The sequence below is a fragment of the Drosophila hydei genome, unplaced genomic scaffold (genome assembly GCF_003285905.1).
Source record: "Drosophila hydei strain 15085-1641.00,03,60 unplaced genomic scaffold, DhydRS2 tig00000149-arrow-pilon, whole genome shotgun sequence".
NCBI classification, from domain to species: domain Eukaryota; kingdom Metazoa; phylum Arthropoda; class Insecta; order Diptera; family Drosophilidae; genus Drosophila; species Drosophila hydei.
Window position 1 is genome coordinate 6,689,398 of NW_022045678.1, and position 22,384 is coordinate 6,711,781.

Here is a 22,384-nt window from a genome sequence, read left to right on the forward strand (position 1 = left end):
ACTGATAAATCAGTGCACTCGACAGCTGCACGAGTGCTAAGTCCTGGTGACTACTACTGCTGCTACTGCTAGAGAAATGGGTGGCAAAGTAAGTCCGTAGTGGCTGAAAAGGGGGTCACGTACTCTTGAAAGGGCCGAAGGGACTGTGCCACTGCTGCTGCTACTGCTAGTGGATTGAAGAACAAGTATGTTGCGGTTTGTTGTCCGCTGTACTTTTGGTTCCCAGTTTCGGAGGAAGCAAAGATCGAAGAAGTAAAGGCAAGCCACCAAGGCTTTCTTAAAAGGGCAGCCCTGGTGCAGCGACATTATATTTGTCCAAGTCATAGTCCCTTGGTAAAGAAAAGTGCCCTATGGATGGAGGCGTCGCATGTGTATGCAGACTGAGAGTATACCCTGGTCCGGTAGATGTGGATGTGAGTGTTTGTAACTACCTCTTATGCCTGACTTCATTCTATGCTTGTGCTGCAGCATGTATTTGTGGAATTTTCTAAATCGTAACTTACCTTCCGCTCCGTTTATCATGCCGTTGACGTTTCCACTTGCCATAATACCACCGGCACCGGCACCACCACCGCCGTTGGGGCTCTGGGGCACACCAATCCCGCTGCCGAATACATCGTTCTCTTGCTGCATTTGATTTGAGAAATGGGTTTCCTTGGCACGCACCACTTCGTTCAGTCCCTTGTTGTGGCTGGGCTGCTGCTTCCGACGCGGCTTCGCCGTAGTATGCACGTGAGGTGTTGGCGTCGTTGTCGACTTGGGCGGTAATCGTAATTCTGCAAGAAATTGCACCAATTATGAAATGCTGAATGCTTCTTTACATTGTTCGAGGGGAAAAACAAGCGAAATGGGATGGCAGACAGTCTTTAAAAAACAGTGGGATACCACCAATTACAAATTCAAACTCAATGGCAAGGGCTTAACATTGTTGTATCGCCTGTTGTACCCGGTAATAAAAAAATTTTGCGTGTTTCATATTGTATTCAAAATACATTTAGTATATTAATATTAGATTAGTCTTCTCTGAGTCGGTGTAGTGGCCTGATCTTGGGTAGTATAAACCTAAAAACACAAAATGTAGAACATGTTCATATGTATGTATACAAGTGTATATGAAATGTCGAACGAGATATAGATGAGATGGGAATGGTATATGTATATGTATATATATATATATATATATATATATATATATATATATATATATGTATATATATATATATATATATATATATATATATATACATATATATATATATATATATATATATATAACTAACTATAACATTGACAACTCGAAGACTTTGAAAGACATTATTTTATCAATAAATAGGTTTCAAAATTGTGGAAAGTACAGGGTATATTCTGTATGCTATGCTCCCAAAAGGCACACAATTTTGATTTAGCAAATCTATATATGTTACCTATAACTCAATAATATTAAGTTTCTATCTGTAATTATTAAAGATATACATTTTGCTGTGTGCCACACCCCCTATGGATGTAGCTTTGTAATTCTTTTCTGTGTTCAAAATGTGACAGAACTTGCACAGAATCATCATCATATGGTCAGATTTGATTTTCATGCCATTAGTGGGCATATATATAAGTTCTTCGTGTATCTGTAGAGGGTCTAAACCGTAAATCACATGCCAAATTTGGAAGTTTTATGTACACAAACAGCATAACGACATTGCAGAAAAGCAATATGCTCTCCAATTTCGTAAATAAGTATATAAAAATTAGATTTTACTGTAAACGAAACAATGCCTAATAGATATATATATATATATATATATATTATATATATATATATATATTATATATATATATATATATATATATATAATATATATATATATATTATATATATATATATATATATATATAATATATATATATATATATTTGGCTGATATGTTTTTTTAATTCTTGGGGTTTTTGCCCATCATTACCTTAAGTGAAACCTAAAATTTTGCCCATGAACTGAATGCAACGCTGGTGGCAATGCGAACAGAGAAAGTTTTTCGCTGATTGTGCAATAATTCATGCTTAGTTTTAGTGCTCCAGCTCTATTTTGCGTTGGCATTGGAGACAGCGACTGAGCCTGAGACACAGACTGAGACTGAGACTGAGACCGAGCATGAGGATGTGCACCCACTGCGCAGATGAAAGATAGAGAAATGCTTCAGTCGTCTTTAAATGAGATCGATAAAAATAATAGACCGACGAAAATCCTAGGTGATTTATTGCCAGGAAACTGAACGAATTACATATGCGATGTAGGCATACACACACACGCACATACACATACACACACACCCATTCATTATTCACTGAATTGATGGTTTCAAATTGAAAGAACTACTTGGCTTAGCTTGAGTCTTGTAACTTGGATAACAAAAAAAGTACATATGGGCAGCATTGAACTTGAAATACATTTCATTTTATCTTACCTTGCAGTCGAATTCGTGTCTCACTTTTTCCTAGAGCATTTACACTAGAGCAGCTGTAAGCTCCAAAGTCAGATTTTGCCAGGTGCCGTATCGTCAAATTAAGGTGCCACATGTACAGATTAATCATAGCTTCTGAGATGTTGTACTTGTTGCTATTATGCAACTTAACATTACCTGAGAGGGTTAAAAAATATATCGAAATTGAGTTATTAATATGTAAACAAATGAAATCTTTGTTTTTTAACAACCTGTAACAATAAGTGTTATTTATTACTTAATGTTAAGTAATTCTAACGCATCTTCTATAGATCATACGCCTGATAGCTTAAAGTCATGTGGGACTGAGGTAAGCAAAAACTCAAACTGTAAAAGCTCCTTTTTAATTTAGGTTGCAATATGTGCAATTGTAAAAATTAAACATTTAATTATTTAACAACAGATATTTAAGAAAATCTATTGAAAGTATTAAATAAATTAATACATTTTAATGAGTAATGCAGTTTCATTTATAACTCCCAATGCAATTTCCGTAATAATTAAAAAAAAATTGGTATCAAAAAAGATGATAGTTGTTAGATGAAATTAAATGCACTTACTTAATATTGGTATATAAAATATATTATTGCAAAATTAAAGCAAAATTACCTTCGTTGCGGTACCAGCCGTTTAGAGGTTTTGGATAAACTTCCACAATACATTCTAATGTTACTTCCCGTTCAACCGGAGCTCCCACTAATTGGTTGACAGCCTTAATAGTTGGCGGAACTGAAATATAAAATTGTGGTCAGTATTTTTTAAAAACAGAAGCACCAAAGACTTTTTGAAGGAAAATTATTATATATTCAACTATTATTGAAACCTCTTTTCGAAATTGGCTCATCGAATTTAAGGCGAAGAAAGAAGCTTATCAAGTTCAATGTTGATAAGATTTTTATTGAATTTAAAGAACATTGTAAAATTTAAAGTCATACTAAAAATGGATCCAATTTAGCTTTACATACTCATTCAGAATCCAGAATTTGCATCGACCTATTATGGAATTCATTATTAGTGTTCATTTTAATGTTTCTCACTGCAGATTTAAAACTGTGAAAGTTTTGGTTTTTTGTTATTTTGCAACTACATGACGGACGAGCGAACACCACGGCGGATATTACTCAATACATTTATACTCTCTTTATTTTGACAGGAAATAAGTGCCATTTGTGGATCGAATATTTAATACCCTGAACGAGTTGTGCTGGAAAATAAAGATTAGAGTAGCATTCGTAGTTCTCTACAATAATATAATCAAATTATTTATATTTTATAGTCTTGGAATCTTGACTAGACACATCGAGTATGAAAAGTGAAATATTTATTTTCATATATTCTGAATTATCAAAATATTTTATATTAAGATTATGGATAGTTTTAGTGGACAAGAACAACTAGTGGCAATAAAATCTAATATTTTACGAAACAATAATACCACCTGACCACCTAGTCGAGCACACCCGACCAGATTCTTGTTTTTTTAGGCACCGCAATGATGACTGCTCTAACTTCTTACGAGTGACGCTGCTGCATTCATTTGCAAGACAAACTTTTTGTATTTTACATATACACAGAGAATCCTCGTATAGCAATAACTTGGAAGTTCCTTTGCTGTCATTTATGTTAGATGCTTTAAAATTGAAATTGCTGTAAATACTTACAATAGGTGATAGTATGTACATTCAGAAGGCAATTATTTGAAAGTCACAGAGAAAACGAAAGCGATGATTGAAAATTAACTATCATTTTCTTACGCTAGGTGATAGTGTTTTATTTTATATTTGGTTATTTATAAATCGAACGGAGTTAAAGAACTCTATATAAAATAATTAATTAATTTAATCAAAAATAATTAATTAATTTTTTGCCAAATGATCAATTTTTGAAGAATTTATAAATTTAACGAACTAAGGTAGCCTTAGCCTAACCATATTCGGGCGTATTTAATAACTATAGGAAATAGTGGTTTGAGAGAAATGTTCAGGAATATATTGTTAGATTAAAAGAGTTCAACAAGCAGAACAAGAGCTCAAAGCAAAAGCCTCTAGAATAGACAAATCAAGATTTATTCGCTTGGGAATCTTTACACCGCTCTCCATCTAGTAAAATATCAAGCAAGATTATTTTAGTTGAAACTAAACGACGAGCAGATACCCTTCTTATATTCATTTTTATACACCAATAAACACACACATAAGCGCACACATAAAAATACATACATGTGCTAAGCATTCTAGTAGGCGGCTGTATTTTGGTACATATACTGCCCTCCGTGTCTGGGAAATAGCTTATTAAAAACTTTGATTCTAGATATAAAATAATTTGCAAAGCTATTTTTGTACGTACCAAAGACAATGCGCTAATAGAAAGAATTGTGATTTTAAATGAAAAAAGTTTTTTTTGATAATGTGGAATGTAAAATATTATTATGATAAGTGAAATACTTCGTTAAGTGTCTCAAGCTCTACTAAACTTCTAGTTATTCTTACAGTAGCAAGTAGATAGAAAAATTATTTTGAAAAATTCCCTTTTAATAAACTAGGCTTACAAGAGAAACAATCAACTGTCATATAATTAATATATTTTTATAGCACATATTGATGATATATTTAATCGCATTTTTACCATAGCGTTACTACAACCCAGTGATTTAAGTTCAATACAGAACGAACTGCCAAATTACCTTTCATTACAGGTACCCTAATATATTCTTGATAGATATTCCAGGAAAAAAAATATATATTTATTTTTTTCCAATTTATATTTTTGTAGTTGTACAATATATCTGTCTCCTACTTTTAAATTTATTTATTTTCAGAAAAATTGTATTTTAGTGTATTTTACCGTCGATACATGAGCATTTTTCATTTTATTTGTTTACTCTTTGTACTTTTGCTAGCAGATTACACTGACTGAGGCAAACCTAGAAGCGCGGGAGTTGTTTGGTTGGGTGCGTGAGTCGTTGGCTAAGTCTGTGTGGATACTGGTGGGGTGGTGCTTTCATAGGATTACTTTATACTAGTTGTGTGGGTGCCACCCTAGTGTGAGAAAGAGAATGACAACTGTAATGTTCTGTTTCAATGCAGTAAAGGCTCATGCTATTTTTCCTCTCGTTGGGTGGTGTTTGGCTCTAGGAGTTCTTGTTGCTACTGATGACGCTGTTGTTGTTGTTGTTGTAACTGAAGGATAATTTTAAGCCATAAATAAAATGGATTAAAGTCCACTGATCCGCTCATCAAAAAAGATTTCACCCTTTGTAACACTAGAACATTATTAAAGCTTTTCTCCAAAATCAATATCATCACAGTCCTTCTGTAGTGGATTTGCGCAATTTTAAATTTATGTTGTTGCTTATATTTTCACATTAGGTCGTATAGATTTTTTGGTAAATCAACTTCTTATATTAATTTTCTAATTTCAATTTTCGGACGAACGAATAATCTTTCGCCTTTTCATCAAAGATTAGCGCGTCATGAACATTGATGAAAAATAAATTATATTTTCTATTTTTAATCTCGATTAATAATTGGTAGATTTATCTTTTAGGCCTGTTCAGATTCGGAGCTCAATTTATGTATATTTAGCCATGTATACACGTTAAATTGTTATTATCAGCTGAAATTTAAATTTGATAACAGGAAAAGAACACCAAAAAATCGTTTTTCAAAGAACAGCATTTTTAAATCTACGACAAAAAATTTAATTAATTGGTGTTGGTTTTGCTACTAACTTTTAATTGCCCCATATAAACAGTTGATTGGCTACAAATGTAAGCAAACGTTTTTTCAGTGTGGTCAAAAGTCTAACAATGGATTAGCAGTTGGCCTGTATACCAGTAGAAATTTGAAAATTTGCAGCCTGTTTTCCACTGTGTTTGACGGAGACACATTGCCTAAAATTGTAGTTTTATTTTTCTGGCACTAGCTACACAATATACACAACTTACACAGCCGGATTGCCCAGTCCCTCACAATTATGGAGTTGTTATTTTCAAATGTTTACTACTTGCTCACATTGCAAAATTTTACAGTGTGTGTGCTGGATACTGATGTACATGTATGTACTTAGAACGGCTCTCATGTATATGCATATATTCATATTAATATATATATTAATATATATATATATATATATATATATTCATATATATATATATATATTCATATATATATATATATATATTGTTATACATTCTCTCTTCAACACACTCATACGAAGTAAACAGAATAATAACTCATGACAATAGTTCAATGTGTGTGCTGCCAGCTTCGCTTCTGCTGCATTGCTCTCTGCTAGCAGTTATTATAATGGTAGGACGCACATACAGTTGCATGTGTGTACATTTGATACGCCCTGGCTTGAACATGAAGTGTGACTATCGTAAGTTTCCACTCTGATTTTGACTTGACAATCTCATGGTGTTGATTTGTGTCTTTTGCCACACCAACAGCATGTTTAAGGTATTGAGCATTCTTTATAGAAGAAAATGCCGCAACTAAAATTTTATTATTTCAGGAATGGATTTGAATAAAAGAGCAAACTGCTTCAAATATGCAGTCCCGCAGAAAGAGAACAAAATATTGGAAAGCCAGCCTAATATAAATGCTTTACACATCCTCAACAAAATAGTCATCAACTGTGGACTACTTTTTTGCTTTATTAATAATACAAAAAAAAAAATTTTATGTTCGGATTAAGGGATCAAAATAGATGATAGCTTAATGTATTTAGCAGTTGACATATATTTCAAAAACTATGAAAAACTTCTCTTATAAGTAAGAGTTTGAATTTATTTAATATAAGAATTAATATGGTTCATAAATGCAAATTGTTTTTTTGTACCGTGAACTTTTGTTAGATTTCTATATGTATTTATATACATAGTCTACCACGGAAAAAAAGTTATTCAACTTTACAACTTAACGATCGAATATTATTAGTAGATAATATTATAGCAATAATAGAAGTTATTGCAGAAACTTTATATTGCGCTACAGTGGGAAATATAGACACTTGCATAGTAATTATAATAGAACTGTAAACTAAGAAATTTATTTGTCTAAGAGTAATTTCATTTATATTTGTTTCGCCCATATATACAACTTGTTCAGATGTCTGCATAGTTGATATCTTAAATCTGACTTTGGTTCGCTTAAAATTGTACTTCATCTTCATCTCATATGTCTTTTATTTAAATTTAAAATATTTAACTTTAAGAACGGAAAATCAGGGCATAATGGGTTTGTTAAAGTGAACTGTTAAGTTTTTGTTTTAGCCCTTTTTGTATGTCTTTCTGTCGTCGACCTCAGAGCCTATAATAAGCGCATATAAAGTATTCAAATAATCTATAGCTATTTCCGTTTTAATGGTATTAATTGAGAGCATGATACAAATGTAGTTATTAAACTATTTCTCGTACGCTTTACCATGCATATTTTAGTTCAAGTACTAAACATGAATTTGATTGCAATGATGTGAGCTCGCAAATTTGTACTAGCTCCGACTAGAACTTTCTTACGAGTTTTTTTTAATTATTTAACGATATTGTTTAGAAAGTAATTGTAACTGTAATAGTCGATGGCATGTAATCTCAACAATAGACGGTCTTATATATGAAGAGAGGAATATTTGGGTATATTGATTCAGCTGTTTAATGTGACCAAAAAAACCTTAAAATTTGGTACGTTACTGCGGCAAATCGGATCTGACAGTTATAGTGTTTTACAAATTCAGCTTTATTTTGAACACTTTTGGAGCTAGATACTTGAAATTATATATATATATATATATATATTTGTATATATATATACTTGTGACTACAACCAGAATTGAGTGTGGCAATTTGCAAAAATATATTTTCTATAGAGTTAGAGCTAGAAACTTTGACTTTTTATGGCATATCGAAACAAACGTAGTATTTTTTCAATTTGCATAGCATTTGATATGGGTCCTAATTAATGAGCAAAGCTCTGCTTAATCCCTCAATTGATCTAAAAAAAATGTTAATGTGTAAGCCTCTTGAGGGCGTGGCAAATTAGAAAAAAAATATCTTTCAAATTTTTGGAGCCAGTATTCAATGAATGAGTATTTCGTACTTTGTAAAAATAATTATTTCCTAAAATACTTATATTATATTTTCTAATTAACTAAACATGGATAGCTTACAATTTACGTGAACATCGAAGCGTTTGCTCACTGAAGGTGGAATTCCATTTGATGCAATGCAAAGGTAACCACCCATATCCGTACGATGAACATTAGTGAGAGTCAGTCGCTCGCCTTCGACTGACTTGAATGCTTGAATATTAAGATAGTAGTAAAATGGATTTTTAATATCTTTATACCTTACAATCACTAATCACAGTGAAATACAATTGTAAATAATAATAATAATAATAATAATAAATGTTTAAACTATATAAATTCATAAACACAGTTGTGATGTTAAAATATACACCTTGCTTGTCTCTACTTTCCGATCTGACTATAATATCCTTGCCGCCTTCCCGTCGCCATTGAACCATAGGCTCTGGTACACCTATGTCATAATAATGAGAAGAAATATTGATTAATTAGATGTAAACTCTTGCATACCTTATTTGTTCTCATATTACGCATAATAATGTGATAGGTAAGTACCTGTGGCACTGCAGAGTAAGGAAATACTCCCTCCTTCTGTGCTAACACCTTCATCGATATTTTCATCAGGATGGTTTAGGATATCAGGTGGAACCACAACATCTAAATATCCCGACTGTTAAAAAATAACACAACATAATGAAAAATATTTTATTAAATAGCAAGGAAGAAAAATGGATAAATATTGCTAGTTTTAAATTTAAAATTTACAGGCCTTGGATTTCTTGGGTTAAGTAGGTACTGATGAAAGGACAGTGCGTCCGTTACATAGAGATGTACACTATCAGAGCTCGATACTTAAAATTTTGAATATATACTCGCATCTAAACAGATATAAATTAGATATCTATGCCCATATTAGCGTGGTAAAACAGAAAAGCAACTCTAAATTATTAATCTTGAGTTACTGGTGACTTCGTCTGCAAAATTTTTTGCTGGTAAGCAAAACTGATTAAAATTATTTATTATCGTAGTTTAAAATTTCGATTGCGAGGTCGGACAAGGTTTTCAAACAGATTAAAATAGATATTTTATACTATTTGTGCCGAAAAGCTCAACCTGCAACATTTTTATACCTTGATCCCATTGAAAATGCTATAATAAGGGTATAATGGTCTTGTGCAAATGTACGTGACAGGCAGAAGGAGGCGTGACGGACCCCATAAAGTCCTATACACATGCACACATACATTGAAATGCGTGTAATCTATTGTATTCGAAGAATCAAACCTGAGATTGAATTGTGCTTGAATTGTCGTCAGCGACTTAATTTGAGATTTGCAACTTCGCGCACAAGGTGTGTAGTGGCGGTGTTGGTAGAGGTGGCGCTCGCTGACGAAAAATTCTGGGTTCTGGTACCAGGCGGCGAAGGAACGTTTTTTTACTTATGAAGTGGCGGGGTTATTAGAGTTGATTTGAGAGTTCGCCGAATCTTGGTGTCGTAATGCCGGTCTTTATTTGTTTTTTTTTTCTTCCCGATACAAACTATTGAAAATGTTCGAAAACACGAATATAAGGGTATCTCCTAGTCGGTCAATCGTCTAGAGCTTTCTTACTTGTTTCAGCTCTATTTTGACGTCATTTTCACACTCAAGCCGATCAATTTCGAAATTAATCATGACATGTCAATCGTATGCCTCTATTTGATAAGGAGCAATAATTAACAAAACATACGTAAATGTAATAACAGAATATTACAGTTGCGCGCAATTGATTGAATAATAGAAGATTTGATTTTTCCCCATTTCCCATGCCCTCCTAAGCATATATTTAATTTATGGTAAGTCAATAGAGTGAGTCAGTACGCAGGCATTGTATGTGTATCAGACGAATGTATGTGTATCAGACGAAAAGCAGCAGCAGCAATCAAAATGTGCTAAACAAAGCTTTTTTCTGTTTCAGGTAGTAATTTATTTAATATTATACTTTATTTAATTTATAAAATCGAGCCAATAATTGAGTGTTAAATGTCAAATAGTTAATACTTTGCTTGAAATTAATACGTTTGCTGGTGTATAAATTTCTGTATTAAGAATACAAATAAATAAACTTTGAAATTATTAAGTCGCAGTGAGTTTAACTTTTATCAAAATTAATATTGAACAATATTGAATATTGAAATAAGAATAAATATTTCAATTTTTAGCCACGAAATCTATACAGCTACGTGCCGTGGCTTTTGGGGTAGTGCTTACCTGTGCTAAAGCCTTATTTTATAGCTCGCACATAAGCTAGGACTCAGACACATATGGCGATAAGATTACTGACTCTGCCAACACCTAAGCATTTGAAAATTGAATAGCTGACCACTAAGGGTCAGGGGTAGCGCTGAGGTTGACTTACCAGACTTTTCATGGGATCTGTATTCACTTGACACATGTAGCTGCCAGAATCATTTAGCTGCACGTGGGATATGTGAAGTTTCCAGGTGTTGTGTCCATTGTGTGTCACTGATAATCTTGGATTTAGAGATACCATATGTGTATGTATACCAAGTATTGCTTTTGAATCTGATTTAATCCATGCCACCTGAAATTGCGAAAGCAGACCCAGGCACGCATTAAGGTAAGTAATGTAACTTTGCTTCTGCCAAGTTCACCCTCGCGCTCTGCTCAGCTTATGAACTTACTTACTTTCACCTGCAACTATGCATGTAGCAGGACGTTTTGTGTCCTGGCAGGTCTTAATATAAACGTACACTTACACATTCCGAAGATTTTGTGCAACTGTATGTGTAAAGCACGTAGTACACACGCTTACCAAATAATTGACTTATGTATATTTATGAAAATAGGATATTAGTTTTAGTCTAGTATCTAGTTTAAAATATATACATATATTTATAGATCTTAGACTTAAGCATTTCACAATTATATGTAATATTGACTAAAGCTAATAAAAGCTGATGTAGGTGTATAAATATAGCAACATTTTAGCCATATAGATATTTAGGAAAAGGTGACTTATTCTGCTGTTCGTAAGCTTAATTAAATATTTTGAATGACATAAGTACTAAAAATTCAGATTTGTATTTATATTATAAAGAGCATACCCGATATTGTCCCAAGTTATCAACAACACAAGTGAAAGATATGTCACGACCTTGTGGTACGGTAATATTTGTTAGTTGTGCCAAAAAATGCGGTCCCACTTCATCAGGTTCGTTGTGACCTTTGAATTTACAGAAAATACAAAAATTAAAAAAGGGAATGCTCGAGAAATGTGTGTTATAAGCACAGGTGCATGTATACATTTATATATACATGTGTGTGTATATATTATGAACAAAAACTAGCAAAACGTAAAGAATTAATTAACGAAATGTAAAAAGCATCACACCGTATGATGCACTGGCAACCCAAAGGGTAGTCAAGATTTCTTAAAAAATAATCAAAATAAAATCATTTTTGTTGGTCAGTTTTTTTCTAAATATTATTTTAATTTGTCAAGTTTGCTGAAATGCATCTGGATAAAAACAAATACAAGTTTCTAATAAATTTGAGTTAAAAGCAATGAGTGTTCGACTACTATGATATAATCCACGCAAAGAAAAATTTTCAAATGTTGAAAATCATATATAAAAAAATTATAAAAAAACCTCGTGGAAATTGGTGAAACATCAGAACTTTCCGAACTTTATTATTTACAATAGCTTGTGATGTACTTTCAGCGAGAAAATCGTATGTACAGAAATATTAGAATAAATAATAAAAATTCTTAACAAGAAAAATATTCGTAATACTAATTTAGAAATATGTAAATATTTTCCAAACAAATTACGAAGTTTTCTTTCAAGGATGACAAACTAAATGAAATCCTACCTTGTATATTTGATATTGAATGACTTCCTTTCGTGCGCAATATTCCGGTGAGTAACAAAAGTATTACGGAGGCTAAAGTCCTCACGCAGAATTGCGTCTGAGTCATTGGGGCAGTCTTCATTTAAATGTCAGGCTTCTGATCGTCAAAGGATCTTCAGGTACTTCCAAAACTTACCTATAAAATATGAATAATAATCTCGCTATTCGAGCTGATCCCTTGCTGTTGATATTCGCTTAATTATATATCAGAATTATCGTCTAGTATTGTCACTGTTAACTTATGGTGCACTCGATGATATTTCTGAAAAGAGAAAGAAGTTTAGATGCATATTTTTGAAATATATATACATTTTTATTTTATATACATATATTTTCATTTTTATTTTTTTTTTTTTAGTTAAATACTTATGAAAAAGTTTTAAGGTTTGTTTCGAAACTTAGATCTAAGACTTAAAATGCAGTCATATTTAAATTGGATTGTACTGATCAAACAAGATATTACAAGTAAGATATCTATCGTCTAGGTTACCTCGACCAATCTGGGCCTACTTCAAAATTGCTATCTATGCATAGAAACATGCAGGAAATATGGAATACACGCAGTAAACTAATGGATGGGTTATCTTAGAAAAATTGTTAAGCTCATTCTGCGTATGCTATAAACGAAAATATATTTAAAATTTCAAGTCTCTAGCTTTTGTGGCCTACGAGGTCGATGCACACAGAGACAGACATGGTTAGATCGACTCTGCTTGTCGTCCTGATCAATAATAAATATACATACATGCTGGTTTTATAAATTTTACATACATTTTCACAAAACTAGTACATCCTGTATTCCAATTGGCTCAGGCTATAAAACGGACATCGTTAGGAATTAAACTCACAACTGCTCAACGCTGCGCATAAATTTTCAGCATATTATCTACATATTCTCTTGAATAGTTTTTAGTTTAGTAAAAAACTCTTTCATGAAACCGAATGCAAAAGTTAGACTCTCAAGCTCTAAAAACGTACAAGACATAATAATTGAAGTTCAATAACGTGTCTATTCAGTAACGTTAAAACGCGAATATTTATCTATGATTTTGATCGAACTTGATGTAACTTGATTTGCGCATGCTATATAAGGAAATACAACAAATTGCAAGTTTCTAATTCTAATAAGAACAGGTGGACAGACGTTCAGTGCTAGATCGACTCAGCCTTTCGTCTTTTTCGTGGATTTAAATCTTTAAGAGTCTCACACTTCCTGACATACATTTTCACACAACTATTATATCCTGATTTTTCATTTTAAATGGGTTCTGGGTATAAAAAATTAGTTCCAAGTTTCGGTCAGGAAAGGCTTAATTTGTATACATTGGTTAGCTTTGTTCGTCGATCTCAGCAACTTTAAGACCTAAAGACTTACAATATCACGAGTATTTCAAGTTTGTTTCAAATAATCGAGAACTCTTGTCGTTTTACTATTAACGACATAAAACATGATCAAAATTCCGTTATTAATTTATATCTTGTACAGCTTAAAAGCTAGAGCCGCAAAATGTTGTATTTTGTTTTATATATTTATTCTAGTTTTTGTATTTTGTTTTATTTACTTATTCTTTTTGGGTTTTTGTTGTATTTTGGATACCGGTTCAAATTTCTGCAAATTCTTAAAATTTAAATTCAGTTGGAGAAAGAGCCTACATTCTTATAAGGTGGAAAGTACTCCAACAGAATATCTGTTACGCAACACAGAAGTTATTAAACAAAATGTTTGGACAATTTGCAAAAGCATGTGGCCAGCAGCATCAATGGGACATATTTTTCCTATACATACATATTTTTCGTGTCACGTTATATAGCCTTCAGCTTTTTGTCACTTCAAATATATAACTTTGGCTTTTTTCAGTCAGTCATGAAGTGACTTATGTAGCTTTCGTCTCTTTATAAGTCAGTCACTTCATGTATAGCATTCAGCTTTTCGTCAGCTAGTCACTTCATATATAGCATTCAGCTTTTTGTATATATATATAGCTTTCAGCTTTTTGTCAACCAGTCACTTTATATATAGCTTTCAGCTTTTTGTCAATCAGCCACTTCAGATATCGCTTTCAGCTTTTTGTTACTCAGTCAATTTATATATAGCTTTTAGGTTTTTGTCAGCCAGGCAATTTATATAAATAGCTTTCACTCAGTCAGATTTCAGACAGCTCAGTGAAATTTTTTCACTTCAATATAATAGCTTTCAGTTTTTTGTCAGTCGATCACTTTATAGCATTCGGCTTTCTGTCAATCAGTCACTTCATATATAGCTGTTGGCTTATTGTCAGTCAGTTCATGGATAGCTTTCAGCTTTTTGCCAGTCCGTTCATCCATAGCTTTCACCTTATAGTAAGTCACTTCATATATAGTGTATAGCTTTTAGTCAGTCAGTCAGTTCATATATAGCTTTAAGCTTTTGTAAGCTGGTCACTTCATATATAGCTGTGAGCTTATTGTCAGTCACTTTATATATATATATATTTTCTGCATTTTGTCAGCTAGTCACCCTAAATAGATTGCTCTCAGCTCTTTGAGAATCAGTCAATTTATATATGCCTTTCAGCTTTTTGTCAATTAGTCACTTCTAATAGATAGCATTCAGACTTTCGTCGATCAGTCAGTTTATATATAGCTTTCAGCTTTTTGTCAGTCAGTCTCGTCATATATAACTTTCAGTTTTTTGTCTTCATATATAGCTTCAGCTGTTTGTCAGTATCTTCATAGAAATCTTTTACCTTATTGTCAGAGAGTCACATATATATATGCAGATATATAATATGTATAAACCCACAATCTTTAGCAATTTCGGGTTATTGATAACTTAAGTAGCTGCTGTTATATCGTTATCGAAAAGGGTGGCACGTTTGCTTAGTCATTTAGGTCTATACTTATATAATTTATTAGAGGTTACAAATAGCAATCTTAAGAAATATTCCAAGGGTCTGATGTTATCAATAACTTAAGTTTAACTAGTTGTAATATAGTTATCGAAAAAGGGCAATCAGAGTATTATGGTTTTGTTGAAATATATATAACATGATAAACATGATAGCAATACCGTTAGTAAATTATATCGCGTTCGGATTAAAAGCTACACTCAAATTGTGTAATTAGTTTAATGTAAATTTTATACAATTTTGATTTTCTTATATTTTGGATACCATCTCCAAACTTCCTCAAGTACTGTACATTTAAGTTAAAAATAGGGTCAATATGTGAAAGAGTTTGCATTTTTATTAAGCTCACAATTACTCCAATCTAAAATGTAAATAATGTGGTATAAATTCAATAAGTGAAATATAAGTTGTTAAACAAAACGTTTGGCCAATTTGCAAAGCACGCTTCAAACAACGCCCAGCAAATGCATTTTTCCTATACACGTGCACACATACATGCGTCTATTCTTTTCTATTCTATTTCTATTTAATTGTGCTTAAATTGTCAGCTACTACTTAAGTTAAGATTTACGTCTACTTGCACAAGCATTGCAAAAAATATTAAAGAACGCAGATAGAACTGGGTTCAGGGCATATTCTAGTCGGCACCCCAGGGTATTTCCTAGTCGGCACCTCGACTAGAGCTGTCTTACCTTTTTTATATACAAATATTAATGCATAGAGAAAGGAGGTGAAGGAGCTGAAGTTATTCGAAATATTAGCTATGTTGGCTATAACATTTTCAGAAACTACTGAAGAACATAAATGTATTAATCAAAACTTACAAAATTTTTCATCTATCGGAAAACCGTTGAAACATAGATATATATGAATAAAGAAATTTTATAATTTACTTAATAAGATTAATTTAATAAACTTTAACTGTTTCTTGATATGTTATTTAACATTATATAATTAATTTGTTTTTTATTTAATTTTCAATTCATCTCTTAATATTCCATCTTAATAAACATTAATTCAAGAACTTCTCCTGGCATTCCTAGTATATTTACATGTTGTGTGCTCTTAATGCAATAATTATCTTTATTTGTAAAGATATTTTCTCAACCGAAAGGCATAAAATAAAAGGGCAAAAGGCAACCAAAGTTAAAACCAAATTCCTCTTGTGGAATGCGTCGCGCAATTCACTTTGCCAAGCGGAATTTCTTTGCCAAAATTTTAAGTTGTGTACAAAAATTTGTAGAGTGGTAGAATAATACATCTAATTCAAGAAGGGCGACCTCTGCTCATAAATGAACAATATAATTTTCATTACAATTTAAGAAAATACCATTTAAATAGAATATCCAAATAACACTTAAATAGAATAAATAAAGGAGTATTCCTCTTCTTCTAGTGAATATTGCTAATTACAAATAAATTCAGAAAATGTATGTAAGGTTATTTCACATTTTTATATCTCTATAATAGTAAAATCTTATTTATTAACTAACTTCTCAAGAAATACATTATCGGTGGGTACTTCACTCACTTTTTGTATATGATGTAATCTTAATCCTTGTAACCCTTAATTATTTCGAATATTTGTTTTGTTTTAATTCTAATACATATTTCAGAAACGTATTTATATTCTGTGAAATATACATTTTGCATTGCAGTGCTATTTATACTCACTCCCGTAGTGGTGTCCGTCTGTCGTTCCTAGCGACAAACTTAACATTAATGGGCGCTGGAATATTTTTCAATCTAATATAGTAAAGTCTCTCTGGTTACTAAGCAATCTAATTGTTTGATAGATTTTCAATTAAATGCAATTGAACCATTTTGAGCTACCGAGATTTTTAGATTTTTGAGTAGCTTTAGCAACTTTATCCGCCCTGATGTCCGCTATATATATATATATATATATATATATATATATATATATATATATATATATCTGTACTAATCGAATGATAGTAAGTTTCTCTCAATTTTGGCCGGTAAAACAAATTTAAAGAATAGAGAAAAAATTGAACGAATGAATTGAATGAATGACAAATATAAATCTCGTACATGGATAGTCTATAGAGCTAATTATTGCTCTTAAATTACAAGCCGGGAGATTCAAAAGTATTATTATTATGTATTGCAATTTGATAAGAGTAGAGAATATTTTTTCAGATCTCATAAGGCTGGTCGTGCGTCTGTCAGCTATGTGGTCGCAGACTTCATGTTTTCAACATATGTACATTCGTTATTGCCATCACCTATAAAAAGTGATAATTGGATGGGCAAACAAAGAAAACAATATAATTTTATATCATGAACCCATTGCAAATAGGAATTTAAGGCTTAATTGTTTTGTGAAAATGTAGCTTCTTAACATTGGAAGATAATTTTTTTCCGATTTGCCCCCGAATGGCGGGGATGTATTTTGTTCAATCTTATAAAGCGCTTTACAGTAATGTTACTGTGAAATGTAAGGAGAGCAGGTCCAAGGCTGTGGGAGATAAAGCTGCTTCCCAATATCTTTTATGCATTTTGTATACCTTGATCCCATTGAAAATGGGAAATTAGGTATAATGGTTTTGTGCAAATGTATATAACCGGCAGAAGGCGTGTGAGACCCCATATAGTTTTATTCTTGATCACGACGACAAAACGAGTCGATTGATCCCTGTCCGTCTGTCTGTCAGTATGTGTGATCGCGTCAATTTTAGCATCTATAAGCGCTAGACTTGAAATTTGTTTTGTAGGTCCGTGTATAGCATGCGCAGTTATTATATTATGTCTCGTACGCCTTACCAACTTGTCTCCAATTGTATTTATTTTTATTTTTGTATATTTTCACCAATTTTGATTTTAGTTATATCTTATCCGGCTTAATTTCGCGCACAAAAAGTGCAGTGGCGGTGTTAGTAGAGACAGCGCTTGTTGGCGACAAGTTCTGTGTTCGGTTTCAGTCGACGAAGGGACGTTTTTTGTCTTTTTTTTAATTATGAAGTGGCGATGCTGGTAGAGTTGATGCGCGTTGCATAGGCAATGTTGGTTCGAATCTAGATATCGAACTGTGTTCAGGGTATATCCTAGCGGGCAACGACGAGATCTTTCTTAATTGTTTAATATTTTTAATATTTTGATGATCATATAATAAATACAGAGAAATCTTCCGAAATATAAAGATGCAAAAGACTTCGTGTTTGCCTCAGAATTGGGATATTTACTCAACTTCTTATGCCCTTATATAGATATAAATATTGTTTTAATTGATTTACTCATTAGTTGCACTTCACTTAAAATTGAAAACATATAGCGTATACGCAATGTGTCGTTCTCAATTTTTGGGTGTGAATCCGTTCGGCTGACCGTAATGGTCATTCATCAACAATTAATCGCTGAGTTGGTGGATGTTTTAAAATAAGGAAAAATATTCAGTCGGAATTTTTAATTCTCAACGATTTCAATCAAAGGATTTTACAAATGACCAACCCTTTTGCTTGTCGGCTGCTTGCTGGCATGGGCGAAGCATTGCGATTGCATAAAATGCTTTAACCACATTTTATGTTTGCTTTTGCACACTTGGAACGAACATCAGCCGTCGACCACAGGAAAACCCAACTCTGTTACTTTTGTGACATCATGGCCATCACCATAAAGTGCCTGCTGAGCCATTTATTCATATTCAGCTACAACTGAAATCACATGCAGCTCTACTGTGCCTTGTTAAATTTAAACAGAATGCCTAAAAAATAGTGTCTGTCCGTAGCAATGAGTCGGCTTCGAATGCCCAGCGATGAGTCAATGCTTATTCTTATGTATGCATGTACATACTTACATACTAGTTATACATAGTGCAATCGGATGAGCATTACGCATGTGGATTTGCATGACCGGATTGCGGGTTCGGCTACTGAGAGATATGTATACGTTGCGCCGGATACGGATGCGGAATTTCGAAATTGTGTACTGTCGGGAAATTCGAAATTCCATTCGCCACAATTTTTAATCAGAAGTAACTGGTGTGGTCGAGCATTTCCGACGGCCTAAAATAAAAATTCAAATAAAAAGATTTGCGTCTGAAATCTCATTAAAAACATTTCCGTTTGTGAAAACAAACAAACAAATAAAAACAAGTGGACGAGCAAGTAAACGCACAGAGACATGGACATATCCATCCACACGCATGGACAACGAGCGCAACGAGCTTGCGTTCAGGCGTAATCCCTACAGTTGTAGCAAAGGCACTACCAATCGCCGCAGATGCTCTGCTCTTCCTTCTTCCTGTCCCTATTTGTTTGTCCCTTGTTCCTTTTGCTCGCAGTGCACCCACTGCCTTGAACTTGTCAGCTCGTTCATCCAACTGATGCCTTAGTGGGCTGGTCAGCAGACCAGCTTGCGTAGTGTTCCTGTTTGTCCATTTGATGACGAAGAGCTACCATCAATTTGCAACACACCCATTGCCGCTGCCACCACTTAACTCCCACACAGCAGCAGTAGAGCAGTCGACCAGCAGTTGGGGTCCGCTGCCCACTCCCCAGTTTGAGTGTAAACACATAATCCATTTAAATTGTTTGTGGTTTTTCTTATTGTTTGTTTCCCTTCTTGTTTTCATTGTAGCTGCCGTTTTCGCTGCTGTCGCTGTCATTGCTGGCCAAGCTATGTGAAGGCAAATCAGATCCATGTTTGAGGCCTACACATTGCGTGGCGGTGCCTCTAGATATAACGAAAAACATTATTCTCCCTCCCATTCATTTTTTCTCTTCATTTTAAACTCTGACATTTACTGTACTCAAAATACTTTGTATTATCACATACATTGAAAATCTAGTAGAAACTTTTTAACGCTTATCATTGATTATTAGGTTACACTAAACTTCCTTTTAGGTTCGACCAACAAAATATACCGAAATGGTCGAATCTCATATGATCGATGTGATCGTTTTATTTTCCCCTTCGCTCTCTACTCCCTCAAAGACATGTATATAAAAAAATATGTATATAGGTATGTATACACAAGCAGCAAAGCGCGAAAATTGAAATTTACTTGACAAAAGTTTTCATTTAACCCTTCTGAGAGAATAGTCTAGAAAAATCATGAAAGCATTTGTCATGCTCATGTAAAATATTTCATTATTATTTGTAGAAAGCATAATTTTAAATATTTGTATAATAATCGATTGCGTATACCAAGAATTTATAATATATAACTTTTATTTGTAATATCTGAAAGATGTAGAATAGTCAAATAGTTCGATTTGTGGATCATGTCATAACTAGAATTCTAGATCAAAGACGGTTTGATTATAGCGTTTTCGTATTGTAATAAAGATATTCTGTATATATACTACATATATTATATAGTTAGTGATTCATCAGCAGTAACCACCTAGGAGATACCCTGAACGCTATTCTGTTGTTACAATCATTCTATGTTTGTAAGAAACCAGCAAATACGATTGCACGCATTAGCACACGCTCTGCCTAATGCGCGTTTTATGCAGCGTCTGCGCTTATGAGTTTTACTGGGATACCCAACATCTTGAATAATTTTTGCTCTAAATGCATTTTTTAATGTAGTATCTTTATAATATCGACTCAGTATGTTAACCTGATCAAGGAAATGTTACATATATTTTTACAAACTGTGAATTCTTATTTTAATTTTAAGGGTATACAACGTTTAAAGTTCCCAGACGGACGGGCAGAGGAATATTGCAGACAACCAATATACACCTTTGAATGTGAGAGCGAGTATAAACAGCAAAAGATACATTAAAATCTATTGTCTGTGAATGCTGCATAAATCGCACACTGTGGCGGGCTCTGACAAGGTCGAATATTTGCACATTTTCATTCGCAATCCCATCACATAAGACAGCTCCTGTGTCTCATACCAGTCAATGGTTGAGAGTAAAAACAAGTAAGAAAGCTCTTGGTGCCCGACTAAAAGATACCCTGTTTCCAGTCCTATCTGCGATTTTTAATAATTGCATTAGTTTAAAAAAAAAAAAAACAAATAAAATCCAACATGACGACACCAAGATTCGAACCAACATTGTCTACGCAACGCGCATCAACTTTACCAACAGCGCCACTTCACAAGGAAAAAAATAAAAAAAAAACGTCCCTTTGGCGCCTAGCATCGAACCCAGAATTTGTCAGCAACGAGCGTCGCCTCCACTGCTCGTGCAAGAAGTTGCAAATCTCCACATAAGTAGCGACAAGTCAAGCACAATTCAAATCGCAATTTCAATTTTTCGAATAGAAAACAATGCACGCATTTGAATGATGTGGACACATGTATAGGAAAAATGCATTCGTTTGGCGCTGCTTACTGCGTGCTTTTGCATATTGGCCAAACGTTTTGATTAATAAATTCTGTTTTACTTAACGGAGCCAAACGAGACATCATTTAATAATTGTATTTTGATCATATTTTTATTCGAAAGCAATAAAACGACAATAGTTATCGGTTATTTGAAACAAACTTGATATATACGGTCCTACAAAAAAATGTCAAGTCTGTAGCTCTTATAAAGATCTGAGATCGACGCGTTCACACATACGAACAGAAGGACAGATAGACGGACGCACAGACGGACAGGGCTCAATCGACTCGGCTTGTTGTCCTGATCAAGAATAAGTATACTTTATGAGGTATGACTCGCCTCCTTCTGTCTGCTACATACATTTGCACAAAACCCTGAATTACCATTTCAATGGGATCAGGGTATAATAATAGTTATTTTCAATTACATTAGTAAGTTGTACCATGATAAATACCAAAATATTTTACAAATGTTTAGTTGATACAACGAAACTTGAATATCGAACAATATCCGCATTGTAAATGTGGTTACTCTAAATATATTTAGAAGTCAAGTCAACCTCAGGAAAACATATAATATAGATATATCCTATTTGTTATTTTTAATTTGGAAATAATCCAGTAAATAATGATGTTAGCTCTTAATGAAAACTTTGGGATATATACGACATTTATGCAGGTGGTGCCTACCAAAAC

The 22,384-nt window shown here is 33.2% G+C and overlaps 1 protein-coding gene across 1 annotated transcript; it reads right to left on the bottom strand.

The window, feature by feature from the left end:
* Positions 1–348: 348 nt before the first annotated feature.
* LOC111594765 (lachesin) lies at positions 349–12,557 on the bottom strand. The gene is made up of 9 exons (XM_023308213.2): positions 12,452–12,557; positions 11,683–11,801; positions 10,974–11,159; positions 9,132–9,246; positions 8,950–9,030; positions 8,658–8,789; positions 3,102–3,221; positions 2,457–2,630; positions 349–776 (listed from the first exon to the last, which is right to left on the bottom strand). The coding sequence occupies exons 1-9, from the start codon at positions 12,555–12,557 to the stop codon at positions 349–351; spliced, it is 1,461 nt and encodes a 486-aa protein (XP_023163981.2).
* Positions 12,558–22,384: the final 9,827 nt, after the last annotated feature.